The sequence below is a fragment of the Cryptomeria japonica genome, chromosome 2 (genome assembly GCF_030272615.1).
Source record: "Cryptomeria japonica chromosome 2, Sugi_1.0, whole genome shotgun sequence".
Classification (NCBI taxonomy): domain Eukaryota; kingdom Viridiplantae; phylum Streptophyta; class Pinopsida; order Cupressales; family Cupressaceae; genus Cryptomeria; species Cryptomeria japonica.
This window is the reverse complement of record NC_081406.1, coordinates 444,328,305-444,355,349: the sequence shown is the minus strand read 5'-3', so window position 1 is coordinate 444,355,349 and position 27,045 is coordinate 444,328,305. Positions and strand designations below refer to the sequence as shown.

Here is a 27,045-nt window from a genome sequence, read left to right as displayed (position 1 = left end):
AACTTGAGCTCATCCCATTTGACCTAACCAAGTTGGCCATTATGATTGAACATTTTTTTTCAATTTTAGGTATATGTTGTACAGCATTTATGTTTTTATAAAGAATTATAGGTAATAAAATAATTACTGTTTTAGTTTATGATTAATTGTTTTCTAAAGATAATAACAATGAACCTTTTTCTCTTGCATACGAACAGTCTGGTTTTTCATTCATTTTTTTACTGGATATTTTATTATGTTTCCCTATTTTCAAATTGTGATTGTATCTAATGTTCTAGGACAGGCTTGTGTCAAAGATTCTATTTGGATCCCAATTTTTGATGTTGACAAAAAGCTAGATCTTGAAACGTTGCTCAAGAAGATTTCAAATTTCACAATGGGTAGGTCTTTTTCATCTTTGAGTATTCACTAAAAAAGAACTGTTTTGATAATCTTAAGTTGAACTATTCCCTTTCTTTGAACACTACTAAGTTTATTTTCAACTAAAATTTTATTTAATACAATAATGTGTAAACTGTTTTCTCTGCATTTTTACTCTAATTAATATGTGACCACAAACTACGCACATTGTCTCTAACAATTTTCCAATTTTAGTTGCACCAAAGACAGGTGTATGTACATATGTACACGTGTGCACATGCATATATATATGTTGTCTTCTTTTTGCCATAGAAGAAAAAATACAATAGAAGGCCTGTGTCATATGTCCAATTGAAGACCATTACAAACATTGGATCCAAGCAATTGAGTTGGTTGTAAACAAAAATACAGGAAAAAAATTTAATCATCCATGTTTGCCAAACATTTTTTGGGACAAGATTTCCATGCAGATTACCTTGAAGAGTTTTGTTAAATGCATTCCTCCGAAATTTTTAATTTTAAGATTATCAATGTTACAATAAGTAATCTCTCTCCCTCCACACATATGGGGTTGTTAATATCTATTATATCCACACCTATTACTTTTGGAAGAAAACCTAAGACCATAGACATGACAGTGATCTTTCTGTTGACGAAGTTTGCACCCCTATGACATATACTATGTCCTAAAGGTATCTTTATTCCCTGAAGGAGGGTCTTGAAGGAGATATGAATTCTAAGATCAAAAAATTGGAACATATGTTGTTTCCAGATATGTTCTCAAAAATATTTATTTGTGGAACTCTCAAATTACTTATCAAACATACATTTCTCCTAGACAGGAAATGAAATTGGAATTTGACTGAACTAATTGTGAACCAGAATAATTTGTTTTTTAACTCACAAAAGACAAGTCTGCAAATCACTAAAAACTACCAGGTTACACCAGGATAAATTTTTCTTTAAAATTTAAATTCTGGTTTCTTATCACCGCTGAAGAGTTCTGTTCAAAATGGACTACTTCAAAAGGATATGCTAGTTGTTCGTTGCAATTTGATTTCAAGATAAGTAGGAAATAATCATGTGCACTTAATCAATGGCAATTGATGGCCAATAATGTAAAGGTGACCAAGATACCAACAAATGAGCCAATTTTTGTGACTTTTCAGCATCATTAGATATCCCTTTATCTCAGTGGCTTAAAATTAAAAGTGACCAAGATGCTAATGAGTGAGTCAATGATTATGACTCTTTAACGTCATTAAGGATATTGTTGTCATTTTATGACACCTTTGGTCCATTTGTAAGAACCGATCAAAGATATGTTCCATGGAACAGCGCTGCCCCAGTTGATCAAGGATAAAAGCAGTGGAATCATGGTTTGAAGTGTTGCCTTGTCGGAAGTTCCTAAGCCCTCTTTTTTTCTTCCCTCGAAACTCCGGAACCTCGAGGTTCCGAAGTTCTTTGCCTTAGCTGCTTTCTTTCCTGCTTCGGAACTCCTAAACCCCGAGGTTCCGAAGTTCCCTTCCTTCCCTTAGCTTTTCTCTATTTTCTTCGGAACTTTGGAACCTCAAGGTTCTGAAGTTCTTCTCCCTTCCCCTTCCCTTCTTCGGAACTCCGGAACCCCACGGTTCTGAAGTTCCCTTCACTAGCTTAGCCCCTCCTTTGTAACTTCGGAACCCCGAGGTTTCAAAGTTCCTTCTTTTCTTCTTCCCTTTCCTGGAACTCTAGAACCCTGAGGTTACGAAGTTCCTTTGCGCCGTTCCACGGAACTTTAGAACTTGTTGACGTGTCTGAAATCGCATTGCTGCAAACTCCATACGGCCAACGCAGAATAGAATAGCCGACTGATTATCCTACTCTCTCTTGAGATAAGGAAGTCTCTAATGCTGTTTTCTAAGTTTGATCAAAGGAGACTACCTCAAGGTTTCTTTTGTCAGGTCTTGACTGCGGGATCTCTCAGTGGCTTGATGTGTTTATGCTGGAAACACAAGGGGGCTTACGTTTGACCGGCAGTTCTATGGATAAGTTCCTCGGAACCTTTTACGATCTTTCCATCAGGTGATATTGGTTAATTTGAAGCTGTTTTAGCAGGACTGCAGATTTTCCGAATAGATAAAAAGGGGGAAAAGAAAGGAAGGATAGGGAGAGAGAGAGAGAGAGAGACATGAACTGTAAATTCTAACTAAGACAGCAGATTCAGTCAAGTAGACAGACACCTCCAGGAAACTAGATTAGGCATCATCAGCCATTTAGACACAATGCTTGCATAAACTTAGTGCAATCTTCAAAGGAGGAACCAAATTTTCATATTACCAAATACGATATTAGAATTTCTACATTCATGGTATATATATTTGATAATCGAACTGAGCATGAAATGGTCCAGATTAACCATGCGGAAAGAAAAGCAATCAGCTATTCTCTAATGGTATGGACTATGAAGACTCTATTAGATGCTTGATTAAAAAACTGCTATGCAAAATGAATAGACATAACTAAAAGCTTTCAAAATTAAGTGAAGAAGGAGACCATGCACTCACAAGGAAACTTGAAAATAGTCTTAATCCATTGTATTAATTCCTGCAAATTCCTTCAGAGCTTTCGCAACAATCCAAGAACTTCTTGCAAAAAGAGGGGAAACCAGTCCCTTAAATAGGCCTCAAAAAGGATGAATGGCCTAGATTAAATCTAAATAAGTGGCCCAGATTCATCCATAAAGTAGTGCTGCCCATACCCATAAATGGGAGGCAAATATCAACAACTACCCCAAAATGGGCAATAACTACCCAAAAAAGGGATAATTACAATAATTAGGAACAAATTAAAAAGGGGACACAAAAATTTTACAATTTGTTGACCAAAAGTCAACTGTCACCTTTTTGGGACAAAAAGTGCATTTTAAGATTTGGAAGAGAAAAAACACTTTTGGGAAACTATTTTCTCTATTTCGGTTTCACATTCTTTCTTTAGAAACTAGTCCTCGCCATGCAGGTATTCCCGCCATAAATCACGACCTGCTGCCCGTTCCTTGCGAACGTATTCCTGGAATTTGATACATAACTGGAAGAGAAGACTGAAAGGAGGCATGGGAGGGTGGCGAATTTTGTACTGCATGCCCTCGAGATACTGGTCTACGTGCTTTAAACCGTCCTTCCAGCTGGAGCGATTACGCTCGAAGCATAATATGTCTGAATGGAACTGACCAGCAAAACTCAAGTCTCCAACGGAATAAGAAACCTTATCTGCTCCCAACCTTTCTTCCCAGTCTGGCCGGATTACACTGTCGGATAGGTCATTTATCCATCTTGAAACCATTGATCGGAGGATGGTCTTACCTAGTTCTTGCATGTTCCCCAGAATTACCTCACATGCGTCATTTTCTTTGTCAATAATTTCCTGGGCATCGTTCTTCATGGTGATGGTCCAGTACCATTCTTTGAGAACACTGATGCCATGGGGATCTAGGATGTTAGACAATGTGGGAATTTGCGCATGTGTCCAGAAAAGAGCCCTCATGAGGGGAAGGGTAGAGGCCGCCACTTCGTGCATGTGAAGGGATTCCCTCTTTACCTCCAACAGCTTGACTAGAGTGAGCTCCCGATGGAGAGCCATTTCTTTCACCTCCCTAAGGATCTGTTCTCCCTTTTTCTTGATGTCCTGCATCCATTCCCTGACGGCCTTTGCGGTATCCCGAATTCCTTCAAATTCAGTCGTGGTCCTTTGTGCCAATGCCGTTGGGGGAATATGGGATTCGGAGGGGTTGTGCAGTGGCCGTAGGAGCTGATCGATGTATCCCTCAGCTTGTTCAGCACGGGCCCGATACATATCCTTATCCGCTGTGATCTCCTCGAGCTGTCTGAGTATGTTCTGCACTGAATCCTTAAATTCTTCCTTTTCCTGCTCTTTTGTAGCTCGTCCGATGGGGACAGTCATGATGCTATAATCTGCCAGTGTTATTTGATCTGCTGGCTTGTCTACGGGCGGGGTGGCAATATGAAGAGTGCGGTTCCTTTGCTCATCCCTGGTTACTTTAGAATATGCCCTTGGTTTCTTCTTCCCTTTAGTTTTTGCTTGATCCATTCGTGAGAAGATATCCTCTAGATCGATGGGTGCTTTGGTGGCGGCCCTGCGCTGAGCTCTGGCGATCAGCCACTCTTGAGGCACTGGTCAAGTTAGCATCCTGTTCCCCTACGCTCTCAACCGGCTGACCACAAATTCGCAGCTGCCCCGCCATCGGAGGAGTGAAAGAGGGAGGAAGCTCCTTGCTTGCAGCTGAGTTCTCCCCTATTTCGCTGAACAACTGTCTAACATCCTCTTGTGAAGGTTGCTCCTCAGTTCTCTCGGGCTCATGAATTTTGTCTATCCTTTGTTCTCCTTCGACGGTGGAGTCGTCCTTGGCTGTATTAAGGAGTAGCAACTCGTGACGGCTCTGCTGGGTAGGTTCATGCACTTCGACCCCCTGGGTGGATGGGATTTCTCCTCCTTTTATTTGGTTACCCAGTTTGGTCAACTCGAGGCCTTTTGGCTCGGTGTCTAGTACATCAGGTGCAGGAGGATCATTGGCCTCGAATGCATCGATGTCGCTCTGGGAAGGCGGAGCAGGTACGCAATCCAATTCTATGGCATCGTCGGACGAACTGGGGTCTTTTGAAGATGAAGTGACCTCTGGCCTCTTTATGGGAATCTTCTCCCTTCTTGTTCTTTTGGACGTCCGAGTTCCTCTGCAGGCCTTAGCTTTCTTTCTTTTCTCTGGTTTCTCAGTTGATGTCCCTTCGTCTTCGGAAGACTGAGAGTCAAGACTGCCCATCAAATGGTAAGTGAACTGGACCCCTTCATGGACTAGCCTCTCGATCTGATGATGTAACCACTGATCTGTGTATCTTGCTGGGGCTACCATAACTGCTTCGAAATCTGTGATTGGGTCCTGAGACCAATCAACGCCTGGCAAGAGGTGTCTTACTGCTTCGAATTCTCGGACTTGGAGGCAATTTCCTGAGTCCGTGAGTTGATCTGGGACCTGACGGTATTCAAAGAGTCGCATCTGCTGCACACTCAACCTAGAATATTCCCGTCGCCTGACTTCGTAGTCATCGGAGCAATTTTTCCAATAGTCTTCAACTGACTCCTTTGCTCTGTATCTTCGACCATAGGCCCTTTTTGCCAGATTATCATGATCGAAGTATTTTCTTGGGAAATGGTCTTGGAGGCCATAAGAGGCCAATTCTGCAAGGGACTCCTCTGCTAGGGTGGGGGTTCTCAATTGGACATCATGGTTGCCTATGATCATAGGAAATGTGAATCCAGCCTGCTTGCTCTCTCGAAGTAAGATGCCGGCGGGGCGTGATTGCCTTGCCACCTCCATAAGGATTACTTTATCGGTTGGATACCGTGGAAGTCGAAGGGGGGCACCATCGAAGCCAGCTATTCGGATGTAGGAAAACCTTGGGAATTGGATGAACCAGGCTCCGTACCTTTGTACTAAAGTAGTAGCTTGCTCCGAGAGCCTGATGTGCAACTCGCCCTGCATTAGCCTAACCAAGCGCATTGTGAAGGCATCATTGACGCGTTCATACTGACCAACCGCGTAAGCCGGGCTGTTCTTTTCCCTTTGAGCTATATCCTGGTAGTGCAGCTGCGGGTAGCAATCATAGACTTTCACCTGACTGGGCCCATTCCCGATCTCACCTTTCATTATCAATCCTGGCAGTGGCTGGTTCTTTGCGAACATATAGATCAAATAGGAGGTCATGGTGAAGTACTTCTTTGTTTCGAGCTCAATCAGCTGAGTGTGGATGTTATCGCTTATGATCTGGGCCCAGTCAAACTTAGACTTTCCGGCGAAGACCTGCTCTGTAAAATAGAACATCCACTCTTCAAAGTAGCTGGACTTAGGGAGTCCCATGACTCGGCTGAGTAAGGTGACCATATCCCCATGTTCATTATGAAAATCACTTCTGGGGGTCTTTTTCACAATCCTGGTGTTCGAAGGCCTTTTCTCTTTGAACCATTCTTCGTTAATCAGTGCCCTGCATCGGGCCGGATTCATATCATATGCCCCTTGTGCTTTGTCTATGGTTGTAGCTGTGGGATTATTTGGAAAGGGGATATCAAATGCATCACCGATAGCCTCAGGGGAGAAGTCGGCGATAGTCATATTTTCCAGAAGCACTAATCTGGACTTTGGTTCGTAATGCCGAGCAGCCTCTACTACTAATTCATAGTTCTGGATTGCTGGAGGAAAACCCGCCGCTTGGGCGATGCCACTTTCCACCATCTGCCTAGGCCTGCCATATGCGTTGGGTGAGAAGACCCGATTCCTGAAGTCCTGAATATCAATATGGCCAAGGTCGGTGTCACCAATGCTGTCCTAGACGCTCTGAACCTTCGACTCCCGTAATCCTCCCCTTTGATACTGGTACTTCATCCTTTCAACCTTATGCGGGATGTCTGATTTGGATGCTCGTGAGGTTTCGGCTGCAGCAGGTGTTTTTGATGATTCCACCGCCGATTTAGGCATCTATCCTGCACAGCCGGACGCGGATTACAAGGTGATACAAGAACGGTAATGCGGGTTAGATAACAAAAGAAGTGCTCCAGCAGGCCGGGATTAATTTAGAGTTTAGTCCGGACATGGAGCAATATCATTTTAGCTAACAACTTGATTAACTTAAACCGCAGCATATTCTTGGAGATTTGTGACTACGCATTTATACTTATCACTTTGAACTTTGGATTAACTTTCAACAGAGGCAAAGCATGGAAACTTTCTTGAGTTTGAAAAGAGATGCAATTTCTGGCTAAACCTTGTGAGTGAATTCTAAATTTCGAATGCTTTGAACAACGTTTTATGAAAAAGAGATGCAGACTTCAAGAATTCAAGCATTGTGATCAAATTTCACGCATTTGCCTACTTGATTTAAGCATTTTCAAATGATCATATGCGATAAAGCGTACTTACCTGATGGGAGCGGATGGCGAGAGATTACCCGACCTCGTCGCGTGAAATGAACGGATGATCCTGCAAAGTTTGAATCCCAACGGTTATCCCTTTGATTTAAATTTTCGCGGTTTGGTGGACGAAAGAGAATTTATCAATTTTAAATGGTTTTACCCTTGGCAATCTGAATTTAAATGATCGAGAGGGTTTGATGCAGCGTCTTACCTTCTTATTTTCAGACCTTAAAGAGTTTTTCAAATTTTGAATTGCATTCTCTCTCCAACTTTGGATTTTTGACGAATTGGAGGTTTCGAAATTTAAACTTGGTTCTATCCAGCCTACATGAACTTCGGAGCTTGAACGTTATTTGCAAACCTGGAGATTCTCAACCCGCTGGCGAATTTCGGAAGTCCTTGGGGTTTTAGGCGAGCTGGAGATTTTCGGAGCTTGACGCACTTTCGCGACACTTCAAAACTTCGGACCTGAGCGCTCTTATTCACATGCTCTCGCAACTTTCAAACTTCGGAGTTGGAGCGCATTCGGCAAACTTCGGCAAACCTTGGAGTCACGGCGCCCCCTCAAACTTCGGCGATTTGGGAAAAACTTCGGAGGACTCGCCGCTTATGTTGGATGCCTTCGAAACCTCGGAGTGTTTGAATGAATCTGCAAGCTTCGCCAAACTCCTAACTATGCCATCCTTCGCGATTTTCGCGACTTCTGTAGTCACGACGCTCTTTTCGCAAAAAAACTTCGGAGGACTTCAAGATTTCAGATGATTTTCGGACCTAATGCCTCTATCGCGATTTTCGCATCTCGCCTTTCGGAGCTAGGGTCCGAAAATCGGCCTTAAGCTCTTTCGGAGCTTGGAGCGCTTCAAAACATTTCGCTTTTTAAACTTTGCGTTTTCGGACGTAGGGTCCAAAAATCGGCCTTCGCGTTTTAAACTTTGCGTTTTCGGACCTAGGTCCGAAAATCGGCCTTCGCGTTTTAAACTTTATTTCCCTAGGGGTCCGAAATTCGGACGCTTTAGTGATTTCGGGTTTTCGGACCTAGTGCGTCCCTTCATAACATTTCGCGTTTTACTTCATTTTATTCTCAAGGGTCCGAAAAGAAGGACTTAAGTGTTTTCGGACCAAGTGCAAGTTTTTTTTTTTTAAACTTTGCGTTTCACTTCATTTTATTGTCAAGGGTCCGAAAATTGGACGCCTTAGTGATTTCGAGCTTTCGGACCTCAAACACGCTTTAAAACATTTCACACTCTAAACTTTTATCCCCAGGGGTCCGAAATTTGGACGCTTTCGCGCGATTTATGAGCTGGAGGCGCTATCTTTGTAACATTTTAAAAGAACTTTGCATTGCTTTCGAACCAAATAGGGAGCATCTGCTTTGAAATTTTCGCCCCAGGGTCCGAAATCTGCCCCTTTAGACAATTTTGGAAACTTGCACGGAACGCCGGACCTCCTACTAGCTTTGCCAGGTTCCACAAATCTAGATTTGGGAGGCATCAGAATACTAAGGCAACTGGCCGGGCAATTCGATCTTTCATCAACAAGCGAAAATCATCTCTCGCCCAAACCTTGCAAAGGTCGGGTGACAAACTTTATGTAATCGGCCTCATAGCTCTGGCTTGGCGGGATCCATCAATTTCTACCGTCTTACGCCTATCTAAGGCGATTTTCAAAACTTTGAACAAAGCTCTTGGCGTTTACGCCCGAGAGCTAGACTAGTTAGGAGGACTCATCGGTTCATTACTTCAATGTCAATCAGTTTACGGATCGGTCACGAACTTGCTCGAAGAGACATGAGAAACTCTGCTCGGAACCTCAGGACAACGATCGAAAGCTCAAAACAGGAAAGGGGACCCTGTCGGCGACAGGGAGCGTGTGCAACGCACAACAGAACCCCGAGGGTCCAAGGTTTCGAAGTTCCTTTGCACAGTTCCTCGGAACTCCGGAACCCCGAGGTTCCGAAGTTCCCTTCCCTTCCCTTACCCGGAACCCCGAGGTTCCGAGGTTCCTTCCAAGCCCTTCCCCTTCTTCTCTCTGGAACTCTAGAACCCCAAGGCTTCGAAGTTCCTTTCCTTCTCTTCCTCTCTCTATACCGAAACTCTGGAACCACGAGGTTCTAAGGATCTTTCCTTAGCCTTTTGAATGCTCTCCTTTCTCCTATCCCAGAACTTCGGAACCTCGAGGTTCCGAAGTCCTTCCCTTGTCTTCCTCACTTCGGAAGTCCGAGCTTCCGAAGTCTTCGGGCTTCCTTCCGACTGGCGACACTTTCGGATGGCGTGATCAACACTCAAGGCTTTTAATGCTCTGATAGTTTTGGTGACTTGTGCACTTTCTTTTGTGGAGCCACAAGGGTGTATTAAATGTTTTTGGCAGGATTTCCATCAAGGGAGGTACGGGGCCATGCTTGGTGACTTATGTCATGTCTGACTTTGGAAGGTTAGTCAATCCATCTTCTCAAGATTGCCCTTTGATGGTATGGCTAGGTTGCTTGCATGTACAAGTCAAGTGCATGCACTTCCCTGCACTTCCAGACTAACATGCAGGGGTCATGATCACCCTTGTAACCTTTTTTTTCTATATAAAGGCTGTTAAGCCTCATTGTAAAGGGTTCTCTCCCTACTGGCTTGAGCTATCGCATGCTCTCCCACTTCTCTTGTATTTATCTTGCATTTATGCAACTGTAAGTTTGGCCATTGGCGTTATAATTAATTTAAAATCACCATTCTTGCCTCCTTTCAACCTATGCATGTTGTGTATGTTTTCTTACCTTCATCATAGATGTATGTCTTGTGGCTTTTCTCTCCATGTATGCTGTGCTAACTTGTTTTCTGAGTGTTGACTTGTGGGAATCCTTCTCCCCTCTTGACACTCAACAAATCCTAACCTCCATACATGCATTGGAGTCACTGATGCAATTGAAGTTTGTGCATCCCCTGGGTGTTTCAGTTAATTCTTTGTGTCATCTTGGTCGGGAGAGGAACAATCTCTTCTTGGTGCATCACCTCCTTCTATTTTTAGCATTCTCTCTTCCCTTTACCTCTGCAAGCTGTTAGGATAGGCTTAGGAATTAGTTTTATAGTGTTGAGTTGGTTCAACACGTGCACCTGGATTGAAGAAGGAAGTCGACCTCCTCCGAAGATTCAACCCCTTGCGCAAGGTCCCACTCTTCGGGGTTGTTTCCATGTTTCACAAGGTTGCTGAGTTGATAGCTTAGCAAGGGTGCAAGCTTTTGTGATAACAGTTTTTGGCACGCCCGGTGGGTGCTCATTCGAATTATATACCAAGGATTTAGTGCTATTCATGGTATCTCAGCCTTTAGAGGCAGTCATCTTCAAGCACTTGGCGACTCTGCTACTTGCCAGACCTCAGAACTTCGAGCTTTCCGTTACTAGTTGCTGAACTCCAGAATTCCTGACCCCCGAGTTCTCTGAACCTTGCAACTTTGGAACCCCCAGGTTCCGAACTTCCGAACTTCCTCACCTCAGAACCTCGAGGTTGTGAGGTGCCGAAGTGGTCATGCTCCGCAACTCCGGACCTCTGAACTTCCGAGGTCGGTTGCGGGTTTCATGCCCAAAATTCATACAAGGGCATCTTCTAGAGGTAGTTTCCAATTCATAGAACTCCCATCTGCAGGCTCTAGAAGGCGGAGAGGTAGACCTTCATTGTCACGAGTCGGGGGTGTCAAGGTTGTAAACACTCCATCTCCCAGGTCTCGTTGTAATCAGGTTTTTGTTACCTTCAATGGAGGGAGTCCCCTTATTTTGACTCAATGGAGTGACATACCAGTGGCGGCGTTGAAGAGTATACCATACTTCACTGGTGAAACAACTACTACCCCCATTGAGCACATTCAAGACATTGCAAACATTTGCTTCGTCCATAATATCACTCAGGATAATGTTGCTGTTAGACTCTTAGCCACATCTTTGAAAGGCAAAGCCTTGTAGTGGTATAGAGGGTTGCCATCTAGCTCCATTCACAATTGGGACGAATTGGGGGAGAGGTTGTGGAACCATTTCGAAGACAAAAGTGACCACCTATCACTTGTGGAGTAGTTGACTACGATCAAGAGGGCACCCCACGAGTTCATGGGAGATTTCAATTTCAGATTCCATAAGACATGGAATAGAATTCCTGCTATAGTGAAGCCATCTCCAAATCATGCCTTCTTGTATTATCTTAGAGCTCTCAACAGTGATATAGCTGTCATGGTACAATCAATGGGTGGAGCCTCTCTACCGGGTGCATATGACATAGCCATAAGAGTAGAAAATTGTTTGATTCAGGCTGGGAAGATAGCTCCAAGGCCTCCAATGCCTCTCTTCCCAGAAGCTCCTACTCAACAACCCATCTTGGCTCCTATCCCCATGGCTCCTATAGGACAATCATCCACACCCTCTACATCCTCCAATGAGCTCCATGAGGTCAAGGCTCTACTGCAAAACTTTGGCAATGAATTGGTGGCACTAAAAAGGCAACAAACTCAGTATAGCAGACTTTACCAAGCACAAAATCAGAACTATTAGCAGAATAGGCCACCCTTTCAAGGGCAAAATCAATGGAGCAATGCCAGGCCGTTGAATAGTGTGAACCCCACAACTGCAAGCAACTCAAGGGCGATAGTTCCAATGCAAAATAACCTCGCCCAAGAGAAAGATTGGTGTCAACCATGCAATTAGCCACACAACCAAAGTGCATGCCAAAATGGAGGGTTTGTCCAAACTTTAGTAGTGCAAGATGAGCCGACCACTTCAGGCCAACAATATGACCCAAATCAGCCTAGTGTTGGCACTCAGGCTCACTTACAAGGCGACTCTGCCTTCGTTAATTGGCAGGAGGCAAAATTCTGTGGTTTGAACCAAACAAATGGTGAGTCCATGTTGCAGTATGCGAGGTCAAAGAAGAGAGCCATGGAGGCTGCCTCACCTTCAATATCAACCCAAGCTCCAACACCCAATGTAGCCGTCCATGATACAAGCCAAAGTACCATGCACGAGAACAAAAGGCAGGAGGAGACCCAAGTCGTCCAAAGAGCAAAGGCAAACCTTGTAGCCTCAAAGGGGCTTCTAAAGTCAGTTGGCGATCCTTTCAACATAGATGATCAGATGAAGAAGGCCAACCTCAACGTCACTATGTGGGAGGCCCTTTCAATCCCATCTCAAAGGGATTTGCTTAAGAAGGGACTGAAGGATGTCGATCAGTTAGGTGATGAGGCAACAGACAGAGAAAAGACAGTCTCCACTAGTTTGGTGCAACCCAAGGAGGAAGAAAATTCAAGCAAGATCAGCAAGCCTCGCCCTTTCTATTTCTCCTTAATCATAGGAGATAACTTGGTTCACAACTGTATGATAGATTCAAGAGCTAGTAGCTCAGTCCTGCCTAAGAAGGTAGCTGATCTTCTTGGCATAGAATACGAACCTGTGACCAAAGGGGTGGTCCAATTAGATGGCACTTCTATTAAGACAGTAGGGGTGGTGAAAAATTTGAAGTTAACCTTGCATGCATGCCTTGGTTGCACTGCCTTGCAAGACGTATCCATCATCGACCTCCCTACCTACTTTACCATCTGCCTGTCTAGAGACTTCACCGCCAAGATAGGTGGGTACTTGTCTTTTTACTGGTCCCATATGCTATTTCGAACAAGGTATGTACCAAGGTCACCATAAGGGCAGAGCCCATTGCCCAAAACCACATTGAGCCCTACACCCCTAGCCCTATGAGCATGAATTGCACTTGCATGAAGAGGGGAAGAAGTGTGTTGTCCGTGAGCCTGCTACTCTTTTGCAGGAGGTCCCTGATTGCTTGTTGGACGAATGGGCCAATGCTTTTCAGTTTGATCCATTAGCTGAGACTGAAGAGACTGGGATTGGCACCTATTGTATCCATGAAGAGGATACTAGATTCAGAGGGGTTATGGATCATGTTTTTTGATGGTTCAAAAAACAAGAATGCTGCAGGTGTCGGGGTGATGCTTGTTTCTCCTGAGCAGGAGAAATATTTTTTCTCTTTTAGGCTTCAATTTGGTTGCACTAACAATGTCGCTGAGTATGAAGCCTTGATGCAAGGTGTCCAACTTGCACAAAGCAGAAAGACCAGATCTCTACAAGTATTTGGAGATAGTGAGTTGGTTGTTAATCACATCCGAGCGCAAAGTGTAGCGAAGAACAACCTACTCAAATCATACAAACACAGGGTTTGGGATTTGATTGAAGGATTCGAGGCCTTCAATATCCAGAGCATTCCTAGGGATCAGAACAACCATGCTGATAGGCTTGCAACAGTTGGTTCTCAGTTCGACATACCAGCGCATGTTGCAAGAGAGGAGCAACACATCAGAGTTGTTGTGAGGCCTGCTGTCCCAGATAATTGAGTAAACTGGCAAGTATTTGAAAGCGATCAGCAGTGTTGTTTTCAAAAAATGAGTAACCCAAGTTCACCCGCAATTTATCTATGAAATAGCCAATTTCAAATAATGAAGAACTTCAGGACTTGGACAACATGACAAGGATTTAAATCCTTCTACTCTTCAAGCTCTGCAAAACCTAGGTGGGTATACCTTTGATGCATAGAATCAGACCCATTACACACATATGACAGCATCAAACAAGCAGATAGATCTCATTAAAGTCTCAAAACAAGGATGGTATTGTAGATGGGCTAAATCTACACATACAACTCAGCTATGTTTGAGCATGAGATAGGTCGAACATTACCACATAACAGAAAAAGAAAGATATATTCTGATTTGATTTTAAAATGGTGCAAGTAACCTCTAGCTGTAATGGACCAGTACCTTAACCTGGGCATGGAGTCAAATACATAACATTATAAGAGAACCCAGTTGCAAATATCGCTTACCAAAATATCCTTCAATTAATGCCTGACATTAATAAATTCTACATTCATTCATAGAACCATACATATCCAAACAATGATTCAGTTTCACAATTTCTGCTCCAAGAATTTAAATCCTTTCTGTAAAAGATTCCTAAGAACAGGAATTTCACTCCCCCTTGGAGAGGATAAACTCAAAATCCCTTGAAAATTGAATTATATTGAAACTGGCAACAAATGCTTGGAAACAATTCTATGGCACTTTACACCTGCCTTGCACATGTATGACCTGCAACTAAACCAATTACAATCTTATGCAAAATACCCACATACAGAACTAAAACTCTGAAAACATTACTGAACTGGAAATTCATTGCAAATTTGGAACCATTTGGAATTCTCCCTTGGAGCCATTTTCCAAAAATTGGAACCCCCACAAATGAGAAGAATTCAGAATTAAAAGAGGGAGGGAAAACTTCAGATTTCATCTGGTAGTGACAACTGTCCCACTCCTACCATTTACTGCTCACACACTTGGCCTGCTGAAAATGAGCTCTTTTCAACTGAAAAATATTCTCTGCATTCATTCCCATTAAAACTGCTCTCAAAATAACTGACATGTGTTGAAACTGATTGCAGAAATGAACTATTCGTTTCGAGATCTTACCAACAACATATAACACTTGTATGTTATGATAAAAATAACTCAGTCAATGAATTAATGTCGGATGTAGATCAGTTATTTAATTTTTTTTGGCATTTTTAACATAGTTTAACTATAGGATTTAAATCAGATATTTATCCTCTGCTGTGCATCCATTCGTGCCACGTGTCAGCCTTTGGTTCACTCATGAGTCTTCCTGGGCGCCACCTAACTTGCTAACTCACATTAGGCCGAACCCACCACTGGACTTTGCCGGCCTTGTCGCCACGTTGCGATGGGTAACTTACGAGTCGTTTCCCATCGCGAATCGGCGACCACCATTGGATTCTCCGCAACTTGCTCGCACTTTAATTTACTTCTTCGTCGCACAATATGGGCCCCTCGGAATGCGCGCGTACCTAGGCCCCATTGGGCTGCAAGCTTCCTTCACCCGCCAAAAGCACTTGGCTTTTGACACTAAGAAAGTGAGTGGATTTGCATTTAAATATTTAGAATAACCCTCCCACTATCAATGTGGGATAAGTATCCTTTCTCTCTATTCACCCGCTGCATGCGTGAAAATTTTGAATTGGGACTCATAAAATTTTTGGTGTTAATACTTAAGTTCCACATTTTCTCTTCGTGAATACATTTCACTTGAATGAAGCATCTTTTACAATTTTTTCACTTTGATATAAGGAATATCAAATCATTCTTGCAACATTTTTATTCTCGTGAGTGTGCTTCATCCTTTATAAAAATTGAAACTGCTCTCACTTTGAGTTAAAATGACTCATTAATTTGGTAACACCTTTTCCTTTTTCCTTGTTTCTTATATGAATTCACTTTTCACTTGGTAAAATAATTGGCCTGCTGGAAATCTTTATTTGAGTAAATACACCGGTTGTTGGATTTTTTTCTATTTTCTGCAATAGTTTGTTAAAAGATCAATTTTAACTCTGAGTGAAAATGCTTTACCACACAATCCATATACTAACCTTTTACTCATTATTGAAACATTTTCACTTTCAATTGTACAATCCCCTTTGATAGAAAATTTTACCCATACCGGTAGAATCATTAACGCTTCTATCTCTTCCACTTTAAAATTTATGTAGATACTTCACAAGCCTTTTATCTCTTATCCATTTTTTTTTTTTTTTTTTGCATATGTGAAAGTTTTGCTCTGCTGTGGGTAAAACATCTTTACCTTGTTACTCTCATTATCACCACCGGTAAAACTCTTCACCAATAATTTCTTATAAAACACATATCCGCTGGTGAAATAAAATTTAGAATTGAAATATTTTCATCCTGCATATGAACTATGAACAAAAATATTATTGTTCCAAAGCACACAGTTGTATTTTTACTTTGTATATTTTCCTGAAAAGGCATCTCTCTGATGCATCTGTTTAAAAAATTCACAAGCCCAACCTGTGATTCTATCACAAATATCACTACCCCCATCAAAACTTACAAACTACTGCAGGCGTGGAAGAAAAATGGCAAAGGGCATGGGGTCTGGCTTGACTTCTGTTGGTTGCACCTACTGAAATTTCTAAAGCCGTATTAATAAATATACATTGTTTACCTGCAACCATGGCGGCCGTGAGACTATGGAAAAACCTACATTTTATCTTGGCAAAAATTTTAGGGCAAAGAAAATCCCCTTCATCGCAATGCCGCAATGAGTAATGTCCCTCCTTTTTCCAATCGCGCCATCACGAGATTTCAGAGATGTAAATAAAGTTGCAAGGGAGATAACATTTGATTATAATTTTTTAACTTTCCTGGGCCCACCAAATGCTATACACACTTTCATTTAAAATCATTATAAAATGACTTAAATGATATTTCGAATACCAAATAATATGTTTAATAATGTTATCTCAAAACATTATTAAATAATTTCCTGAACCATTTTTCCAATTTACTCCATATGTAATTATTATTTAAATCATAATAATGATTAAGATAATAATATATTACCTTAGAACCATTAGAATATCTATTTGGATCAATCATTTGTAAAAACTTAATCATTGAAACTTGCTTTTTACTGTTTTGCAAAATGATCAAAACCACCTCTGTACCCCTGGAAACCGCCTTCAAAAACCACTCAAATGGCCACTTGAGACCATGCCATCTTACAAGCATATAGATTGATATATTGTTAATCACCCTACAAAATATATTTCCTTGAAGCTTACTAATTTGCAAGATTTTAATCACCAAAGTTCACTAAGCTATTTCTGCACTGAAAACTGCCAAAAACATGTTTATGTTCTCAAAAAATGAGTAACCCAAGTTCACCCGCAATTTATCTATGAAATAGCCAATTTTAAACAATGAAGAACTTCAGGACTTGGACAACATGACAAAGATTTAAATCCTTCTACTCTTCAGGCTCTACAAAACCTAGGTGGGTATAGCTTTGATGCATAGAGTCAGACCCATTACACACATATGACAACATTCAAACAAGCAGATAGATCTCATTAAAGTCTCAAAACAAGGAGTGTACTGTAGATGGGCTAAATCTACACATACAACTCAGCTATGTTTGAGCATGAGATAGGTGGAACATTACCACATAACAATAAAAGAAAGATATTCTGATTTGATTTTAAAATGCTGCAAGTAACCTCTAGCTGTAATGGACCAGTGCCTTAACCTGGGCAGGGAGTCAAATACATAACATTATAAGAGAACCTAGTTGCAAATATGGCTTACCAAAATACCCCTGCATTAGTGCCTGACATTAATACATTCTACATTCATTCATAGAACCATACATATCCAAACAATGATTCAGTTTCACAATTTCTGCTCCAAGAATTTAAATCCTTTCTGTAAAAGATTCCTAAGAATAAGAATTTCACTCCCCCTTGGAGAGGATAAACTCAAAATCCCTTGAAAATTGAATTATATTGAAACTGGCAACAAATGCCTGAAGACAATTCTATGGCACTTTACACCCGCCTTGAACATGTATGATCTGCAACTAAACCAATTACAATCTTATGCAAAATACCCACATAGAAAACTAAAACTCTGAAAACATTACTGAATTGGAAAGTCATTGCAAATTTGGAACCATTTGGAATTCTCCCTTGGAGCCATTTTCCAAAAATTGGAACCCCCACAAATGAGAAGAATTCCGAATAAAAGAGGGAGAGAAAACTTCAGATTTCATCTGGTAGTGACAACTGTCCCACTCCTACCATTTATTGCTCACACACTTGGCCTGCTGAAAATGAACACTTTCCAACTGAAAAATATTCTCTGCATTCATTCCCATTGAAACTGCTCTCAAAATAACTAACATTTGTTGAAAGTGATTGCAAAAATGAACTCTTCGTTTCGAGAGCTTTGCAACGACATATAACACTTGTATGTTAGGATAAAAATAACTCAGTCAATGAATTAATGTCGGATGCAGATCAGTCATTTAAAATTTTTTTGGCATTTTTAACATAGTTTAACTATAGGATTCAAATCAGATTTTTATCCTCTGTTGTGCATCCATCTGTGCTACATGTCAGCCTCTGGTTCGCTCGTGGGTCGACCTGGGCGCCACCTAACTTGCCAACTCACCTTAGGTCGGACCCACCACTGGACTTTGCCTAGCTTGTTTCCAAGTCGCGATGGGTAACTGGCGAGCAGTTTCCCATCAGGAATCGGCGACCACCGTTGGATGCTCCGCAACTTGCTCGCACTTTAACTTCTTTGTCGCAAAATATGGGCCCCTCGGAATGCGTGCGCATTTGGGCCCCACTGGGCTGCAAGCTTCCTGCAGCCGCCAAAAGCACTTGGCGTTTGACTCTAAGAAAGTGAGTGGATTTGCATTTAAATATTTAGAATAACCCTCCCACTATCAATGTGGGATAAGTATCCTTTCCCTCTATTCACGCGTTGCATGCTTGAAAATTTTGAAATGGGACTCATAAATTTTTTGGTGTTAATACTTAAATTCCACATTTTCTCTTCGTGAATACATTTCACTTGTATGAAACATCTTTTACAATTTTTTCACTTTGATATAAGGAATATCAAATCATTCTTGCAACATTTTTATTCTCGTGAGTGTGCTTCATCCTTTATAAAAATTGAAACTGCTCACTTTGAGTTAAAATGACTCATTACTTTGGTAAAACCTTTTCCCTTTTCCTTGTTTCTCATATGAATTCACTTTTCATTTGGTAAAATAATTGCCCAGTTGGAAATCTTTATTTGAGTAAATACACCAGTTGTTGGATTTTTTTTTATATTCTGCAATAGTTTGTTAAAAGATCAATTTTAACTCTGAGTGAAAATGCTTTACCACACAATCCATATACTAACCTTTTACTCATTATTGAAACATTTTCACTTTCAATTGTACAATCCCCTTTGATAGAAAATTTTACCCATACCGGTAGAATCATTTACCCTTCTATCTCTTCCACTTTAAAATTTATGTAGATACTTCACAAGCCTTTTATCTCTTATCCATTCTTTTTTTTTTGCATATGTGAAAGTTTTGCTCTGCTGTGGGTAAAACATCTTTACCTTGTCACTCTCATTATCACCACCGGTAAAACTATTCACCAATAATTTCTTATAAAACATGTATCCGCTGGTGAAATAAAATTTAGAATTGAAATATTTTCATCCTGCATATAAATTATGAACAAAAATATTATTGTTCCAAAGCACACATTTGTATTTTTCACTTTGTATATTTTCCTAAAAAGATATCTCTCTGATGCATCTGTTTAAAAAATTCACAAGCCCAACCTGTGATTCTATCACAAATATCACTACCCCCATCAAAACTTACAAACTGCTGCAGGCGTGGAAGAAAAATGGCAAAGGGCGTGGGGTCTGGCTTTATTTCCGTTGGTTACACCTGCTGAAATTTCTAAAGCTGTATTAATAAATATACATTGTTTTCCTGCAACCATGGCGTCCGTGAGACTATGGACAAACCTACATTTTATCTTGGCAAAAATTTTAGGGCAAAGAAAATCCCCTTCATTGCAATGCCGCAATGAGTAATGTCCCTCCTTTTTCCAATCGCGCCATCACGAGATTTCAGAGATGTAAATAAAGTTGCAAGGGAGATAATATTTGATTATAATTTTTTAACTTTCCCGGGCCCACCAAATGCTATACACACTTTCATTTAAAATCATTATAAAATGACTTAAATGATATTTCGAATACCAAATAATATGTTTAATAATGTTATCTCAAAACATTATTAAATAATTTCCTAAACCATTTTTCCAATTTACTCCATATGTAATTATTATTTAAATCATAATAATGATTAAAATAATTATATATTACCGTAGAACCATTAGAATATCTATTTGGATCAATCATCTGTAAAAATTTAATCATTGAAACGTGATTTTTACTGTTTTGCAAAATGATCAAAACCACCTCTGTACCCCCGTAAACCGCCTTCAAAAACCACTCAAATGGACACTTGAGACCATGCCATCTGACAAGCATATAGATTGATATATTGTTAATCACCCTACAAAATATATTTCCTTGAAGCTTACTAAGTTGCAAGATTTTAATCCCCAAAGTTCACTACTTAGCTGTTTCTGCACTGAAAACTGCCAAAAACCTCTTCAAACCCAGTTTCAAAACAATTTTGAAAACTTATCAGATAAAATCATGAAGAGCTGGAAACTGGCACACATACTCATTTTACTACAAGGAATCTCATGGACCAATTGGTTGGAGAAAATAATCATCCGAGTGAAAGATATTAATAGTCAAAGTGGCCCATTTACATGCTGTTTTTGAAACACTGAAAAAGTCCATATGGAATCAGCCTTGAAAACTGACCAAAGGAAGAGCTGGGGGCTATAAATTTGGTAAATTTTTAGACAAACCTATAGATATTCATGGTGTACTACCACTTTTAATTGCAGGTCAACCGGGTGTGATACAAAATTCCAAAAAGGGTATTGAACTGCTGTTTTACACTGTCTGATTTGCAGAAAACAACAAATTACAAATGATTTGGCTTTGGCAAACAGGTCAAATGAAATCATAGGAGTTTGAAAATGAGTAGGGTAGTACTTAATTTTGCAGGGAAGACAGGGGAACAAGAATTTCTTCATGACAATCAACTGGGCCAAAGATACAGGCATTCAAAGTTGACCATTTAGTGTTTCTGAGAAAACACTACTTGCAGATTTCTACAAATTGCAAATTAGATGACGTTTAAAAACTGGTCAAACGAATTGGTAAGGGCATCAAACTGGAAACACAACTTGTCCTACATATTAGCAATACCTTGGAATAAACATTCTGATGTGACAATCAACTGGGCATTTATTACACATATGCAAAGTGGTGCTCTAATTAGCTGTTAAAACAGGGACTTATGCAAACAGCACAAACTGCAAATGGATTGGGCTTGCCAAACTGAACAAATGGATTCATAGGGACCTGAAATTTGGCATATGGACACACCTATATGTCTAGAATTCAGGGGTACACTTTATTTAACATGACGATCAACTGGTCATGAAATGCAAGGCCTCAAAGTGAGTCATTTGATAAAAGATCTATATGTGCATAAAACAACTTTTAGTCCACCCCTTGAAATGGGTACTTGACAAACTGATCTAAACTGAATTCTGAAAGTTGTAATCCACTGCATAGGCTCAATGAAAGATGTAGGACACATTTCCCAAGAATTTCTTCATGACAATCACCGGGCTGTATTTTACATGCCCTCAAAGTAGGCCTCTCAGGTTGATTCATTAGGTGGTTCTTTGAAAGTGCATATGCAAAATTTTGAAATGGGCCTCTCAAATTCCTCAAATTTTTATGAGTCCCAACAAGCAGATCGTCTACTTCTTGCAAAATGAAGTAGAATTTTTTGCTAAAAATCAGTCTAAGCTGCAAGACCAGTATGGAGATGAAATCATGCAGCTCAACTCCAACAAGTTGCCTAAAGGTCTAGTTACCTTGGAAGGCATTTTCAACTCAGATGATCAGTTGAAGAAGAGGATGAACTTGGCTACAAAGAGGGGAAATTACAATCCAGTTGTTGTTGCTGAGGGTAGGTCCTTAAACTTGGGCAAGGTGTGTTCCTCAACCGAACAAGAGGGCTTTGTTGAGCTTTGCCAACAATATGATGACATAGTTTCTTGGACCTATGAAGACTTGAAGGGTTTTGACCCTAGCTTAGCCCATCATACTATAGAGCTAAACTCGGATGCAAAGCCAGTTAGACAAAAACAAAGGCCAATAAACCCCAAGATCGAGCCACTAATGAGGAAGGAGTTGACCAAGCTTATAGAAGCCAATATTATCTTCCCTATTAAGCACTCCTCCTGGGTGGCCAACCTTGTCCCTGTAAGAAAGAAGAATGGGGAAATCAGATTACGTGTAGACTTTAGGGATCTCAGTAGAGCCTCCCTCAAAGATCACTATCCCCTTCCCTCTATGGAGCAGATTCTCCAAAAGGTCAGTGGCTCAGAAAGATTTTCAATCTTTGGATGGGTATTCAGGCTACAATCAGATATTGGTCCAAGAATCAGACCAATACAAGACTGCATTTACTACTAAGTGGGGCACCTATGCTTATTGTAAAATGCCCTTTGGGCTAACCAATGTAGTTGTCACGTTCCAAAGTGGTGCAAGGCACCTCTACTTTTCACAGTGTTTTCATGGCTTAGGGGTGTCTAGTGATTGTCTTGTGTTTACTTTTGTTGCAATAATGGGTTGGATCTCAAAGATCACCCTTGATGTAATAACATGCCCTTTGTGTGGTCAATAACCTCTAAGGTGCACATATAAGCCTAGAGGTCTATTAGGCCATGTGGGCTTGAATTGTGAATTTTGTGTTTGATGGATCTAGAATGTTATCTTAAGTCTTTTGAAGGCTAATGATGACCTTGGATGTGTCTGACAAGGTCTAGGTGTTTAGTGATTAAAGTTGCAAAAGTTGCAGAATTGTTGTCATTGTTGTCAATCAACTTTTCAAAAAAAAGTTGCCGGTAGGAGTGTAACTTCTTTCCAATGGTCATAACCATTTAAAAGTTGGTTGTGGTCGTTGAGAGGAACCCATATATGCTTGCACAACCGAAGAAGAAAGGTTGTTGATAGCTGTTGATGGTTTTGAGAAGTTTGGTGGAGTATTCACAATAAACAAATCTGATTTTGCCTGAATAGTGTTACATTTCCGTACTGTCCGTATAGGGCATTGAATGTTTTCACAAAACTTTGGCTTGGTAGGAAAGAGCACTGAGTTACCTTTTAGATGAACCTAGTTTGACCCCTTGAAGTGGTGTTTGAAGGAAGATAATGTCATTTTACCCTCTGCAGGTCCAAAACCTACCTATTTTGTAGGGTGTTGTATAGATGATGCCCTAACTTACAGTCTAGCCATTGGTTTTCAACGACCATTGGTAGAATGCAAGTTAGGAGGGTGTATTATGAGATTCCAAAAGGGCAAGACCAGAGGAGTTGGTTTGGTATTTTTGCCGCCAAGCCCTAGTCTAAACTTTGTGAGGGTTTAGATTAGAACAGCCAAAGATTGATTGATTGCAAGATGTATAACAGTGGGAAATTGAGTTAGATGATTGAATTGGTGTATTTAGACATTAGACAAGCCCTCTGAAGCATTGGATCTTCTTTGTGACCCCATTCCCATACACTTCCTTTGTAACCCAAGCCTAACTTGATCAATTAGGTCTGTGACCCAAGTAGGTGCCTAAGAGTGCTGGAGCAGGTAGGAGGTCTGATTCTTTTGGAGTCTGATAGAGGTTCCAAAAGGGTATTTTAAACGAAAATTTGTTTGGGACATTGTTTGGCACTTTTTGAAGTAAAGTCCAAAGAAAAAGGAAAATAGGGCTACTAGTCGGGTAGGTGTGATTAGGGGTAAAGAGCAAAGTTATTTCCCTTGTGAACCAAGAAGGTTGTGAAAGGTCTTGCTAGGGCCTAAGAACATTATAGAGGTGTATACCAACCGTTGTAAGGGGTAAAAGCTCAAATTTGAATTGGTGTGAGTTAAAGCCTTTAAGGGCATGAGATTGAAGGGGTAAAAGGTGAGTGTGTGGGGTTTGCCACCCTACTGCTGTTAACTCTGCATCAGGTTGTATCAGAGCACTAAAAGAACCTTGGGAAGAGTTTAAACCATGGGAGATAGGACAGAGGGACAAAATGAAGAGGAGATACCCTCTAGAATCGCCAATGTAGAATTGGCTAGGATAGTGAGGGAGCAAATCAGGAACATGAACATGAAGGAGAATCAAGGAACATAGGTAGTTTTAGAGGAAGAAGAGCAAGTGGAAGAGGAAGGTTTGGTGGAAGAGGACCTAGTGTTTTCACCGGTAGGTGTTTCTCTTGTAACTAGGTTGGACATTAGTCCTTTAGATGTCCAGAGAAGCAAGGAAATGGTAGTCAAGGGGGTGAAAGAAGAGCACATTTGATTCAAGAGGAACATAGGCAAAGTATGACCTCCTACCACACCTCAACTTCAAGACCTGCAGACCCGGAGCAAGGAGAGCTCTTGATGATCAAAAGGACTCTCTTGAAGGAGCCAATCAGCAAGGAACCACCTCAGAGGAAATCTCTTTTCAGAACCACCTGCAAGGTACAAGGTAAGGTTTGTAGAGTCATTGTAGATTCCGGGTCCACAAATAATACAGCTTCTGTTGAAATGGTCACCAAGCTTAACCTGCAAAGAATACCTCATCCCTATCCTTATAAAGTATCTTGGTTAAACAAAGGACAACAAGTTTTGATTAGTGAACAAGTATGGGTAGACTTTTTAATTGGTGAATACAAGGATAGAGTGTTGTGTGATGTGGTAGAAATGGATGCTTGTCATTTGTTGCTTGGCAGGCCTTGGCAATATGATGTAGATGCTAAGCATGAAGGTAGGAAGAATGTCTATACCATCACCAAAAATGGAGAGAACTTCACCATGACCCCTCTCCCGGATGACAATAAGGATAAGCATATTTTGACTAGTGTCATGCTAGTAGATGAGAAGGAGTTCATGAGAGATTTGAAGGAGAAAGACACTCCTTGGTTTGCAATAGTTGTCAAGCCTAAGGATGAACCTAAGAGGCAGCCTAAGACTCAAGAGGCAAAGAGGAAAGTAGGTCCTAAGGAGGTTCAAGATCTGCTAGATAAGTATAAGGGAATAGTTGCAGACAGTACCACAGATACTTTACCTCCTCCAAGAGAAATCAGTCATTGTATTGACCTTATACCAGGTGCTACATTGCCTAACAAGGCAGCCTACAAACTGACCCCTGAGCTAAATGCAGAAGTTGCAAGGCAGATCCAAGAGTTGCTAGAGAAAGGGTTCATTAGGAAGAGTCTAAGTCCATGTGCAGTCCCAACAGTGCTAGCTCCTAAGAAAGAAGGAACCTGGAGGTTGTGTATAGATTCTAGGGCTATTAATAGGATAACAATAAGATATAGATTCCCAATGCCGAGAATAGAGGATTTGATGGATTGTCTAGGAGGGGCCAAGTATTACTTCAAAATAGACTTGAAAAGTGGTCATCACCAAATTAGGATCAGAGATGGAGACCAATGGAAGACAACATTTAAAACCAATGAAGACTTATTTGAATGGATGGTAATGCCATTTGGGCTTTCCAATGCCCCTAGTACATTTATGAGGTTAATGAATGAGGTTCTTAAACCCTTTATCAATCATTTTGTGGTAGTATACTTGGATGATATACTGATTTTCAGTAAAGATAGAAATGAACATCTAATGCACTTGGATTTGGTGTTGAAAAGGTTGCATGAGGAGCAACTGAAGGTCAACTTGGACAAATGTGTTTTCTTGCAGGAAGAACTAGTGTTTCTTGGATTTGTTGTTTCCAAAGGTAATCTGAGAATAGATCCATTTAAGGTGGAGGCAATCCTTAATTGGCCAACACCTAGGTCTGCAAGTGAGGTAAAAAGTTTCCATGGCTTAGCAAGTTTTTATAGAAAGTTTAGAAAACAATTCAATGGGGTTAGTGCACCCATGATAGATACCATCAAGGGTGGAAGAAAGTGTCAATTTGCTTGGAGTGATGAAGCTAATAAGTCTTTTGAGTTCTTGAAAACAAAAATTGCAGAGCAGCCCATCTCAATCCTACCTGATTTTCATAAGGTTTTCACTATTGAATGTGATGCATCTAAGAAGGCTATAGGAGGAGTCTTGAGTCAGGAGGGTAGGCCTGTGGCCTTTTTCAGTGAGAAGTTAAATGAAGCAAAACAAAAATATTCAACCTATGATCTAGAAATGTATGCTTTGGTGCAATCTCTTAGGAAGTGGAGGCATTATCTATTGCCTATGGAATTTGTTGTATATACTGATAACCATGCTCTAAGCTTTTTGAACAGGTAGGAGAAACTCAATCACAGGCACATGAAGTGGATGGAGTACCTTCAAACTTTCACATTCACTATCAAGCATAAGAAAGGAGTGGCAAATAAAGTTGCAGATGCTCTTAGTAGGAGGAACTTGGTAATCCAAGAGATTCAATTGGAGAGCATGGGGATCACTGCTATGAAGGATATGTACCAAGAAGATGCAGAGTTCAAGGAGGCTTATGAAGTTTGTCAAGCTATGAATGAAAGGTATCATACTGATTTTTCTGAGTATATGCTTCAAGAAGGTTTACTTTTCAAGGGTATGTTGGTTGAAAATTTTGTACACTTGGGGAAATATACAAAATTGTGGTTTCAACCACAGCACATGAGTAAAAACTCTCCTAATTAAGGGAAGGCTCCCCCTATCTAACTACAACTTTGAAAATAAAATAGGATGGGACAACAATTTTTCTTCTTCTTTCAAGAAACACAATATCCTTTTCTCTTCACAGAAAAGGATAGCAATTGAATATAAACAGCAGTAATCACTTTCAAATGACATGAGAGAAAGGAAATGATGTTTCCTGAAAGCGCAAAGACTTCCGTCACTTCCTTCGGGACGAGACGACAATATCAAGCTCAAAGACTTGATTATATGAAGTCCTATCTACCCTTTTCTACACTAATGCTATAAAGAACGAGTTATGACAACTCAAAAATTGAAAAACACTATTCTTTTCTACTTTAAATAATGGGAAGTAGTATAAGCGCAAAGACTTACAGCTATTTCTCACAGAATCTATTCCTAAATTCTCTTAAGAACAAGTGAAAGCACAAAGACTTGCTGCTTCTCTCAACAAAATATTTAATCTAATCTATATTAAACTCAACTACTTGCAGCACAAAGACTGCAA

The 27,045-nt window shown here is 40.7% G+C and overlaps 1 protein-coding gene across 2 annotated transcripts in view; it reads left to right on the top strand.

Annotated features, from left to right (window-relative positions):
- The window catches only part of LOC131031597 (rhodanese-like domain-containing protein 11, chloroplastic), a 205,943-nt gene that overhangs the window by 65,797 nt on the left and 113,101 nt on the right, over positions 1-27,045 (top strand). For both annotated transcript variants that reach the window (XM_057962750.2, XM_057962749.2), the window contains exon 4: positions 284-380. In XM_057962750.2, the coding sequence (XP_057818733.1) occupies positions 284-380 (97 nt within the window). The remainder of the gene's footprint in view (positions 1-283; positions 381-27,045) is intronic.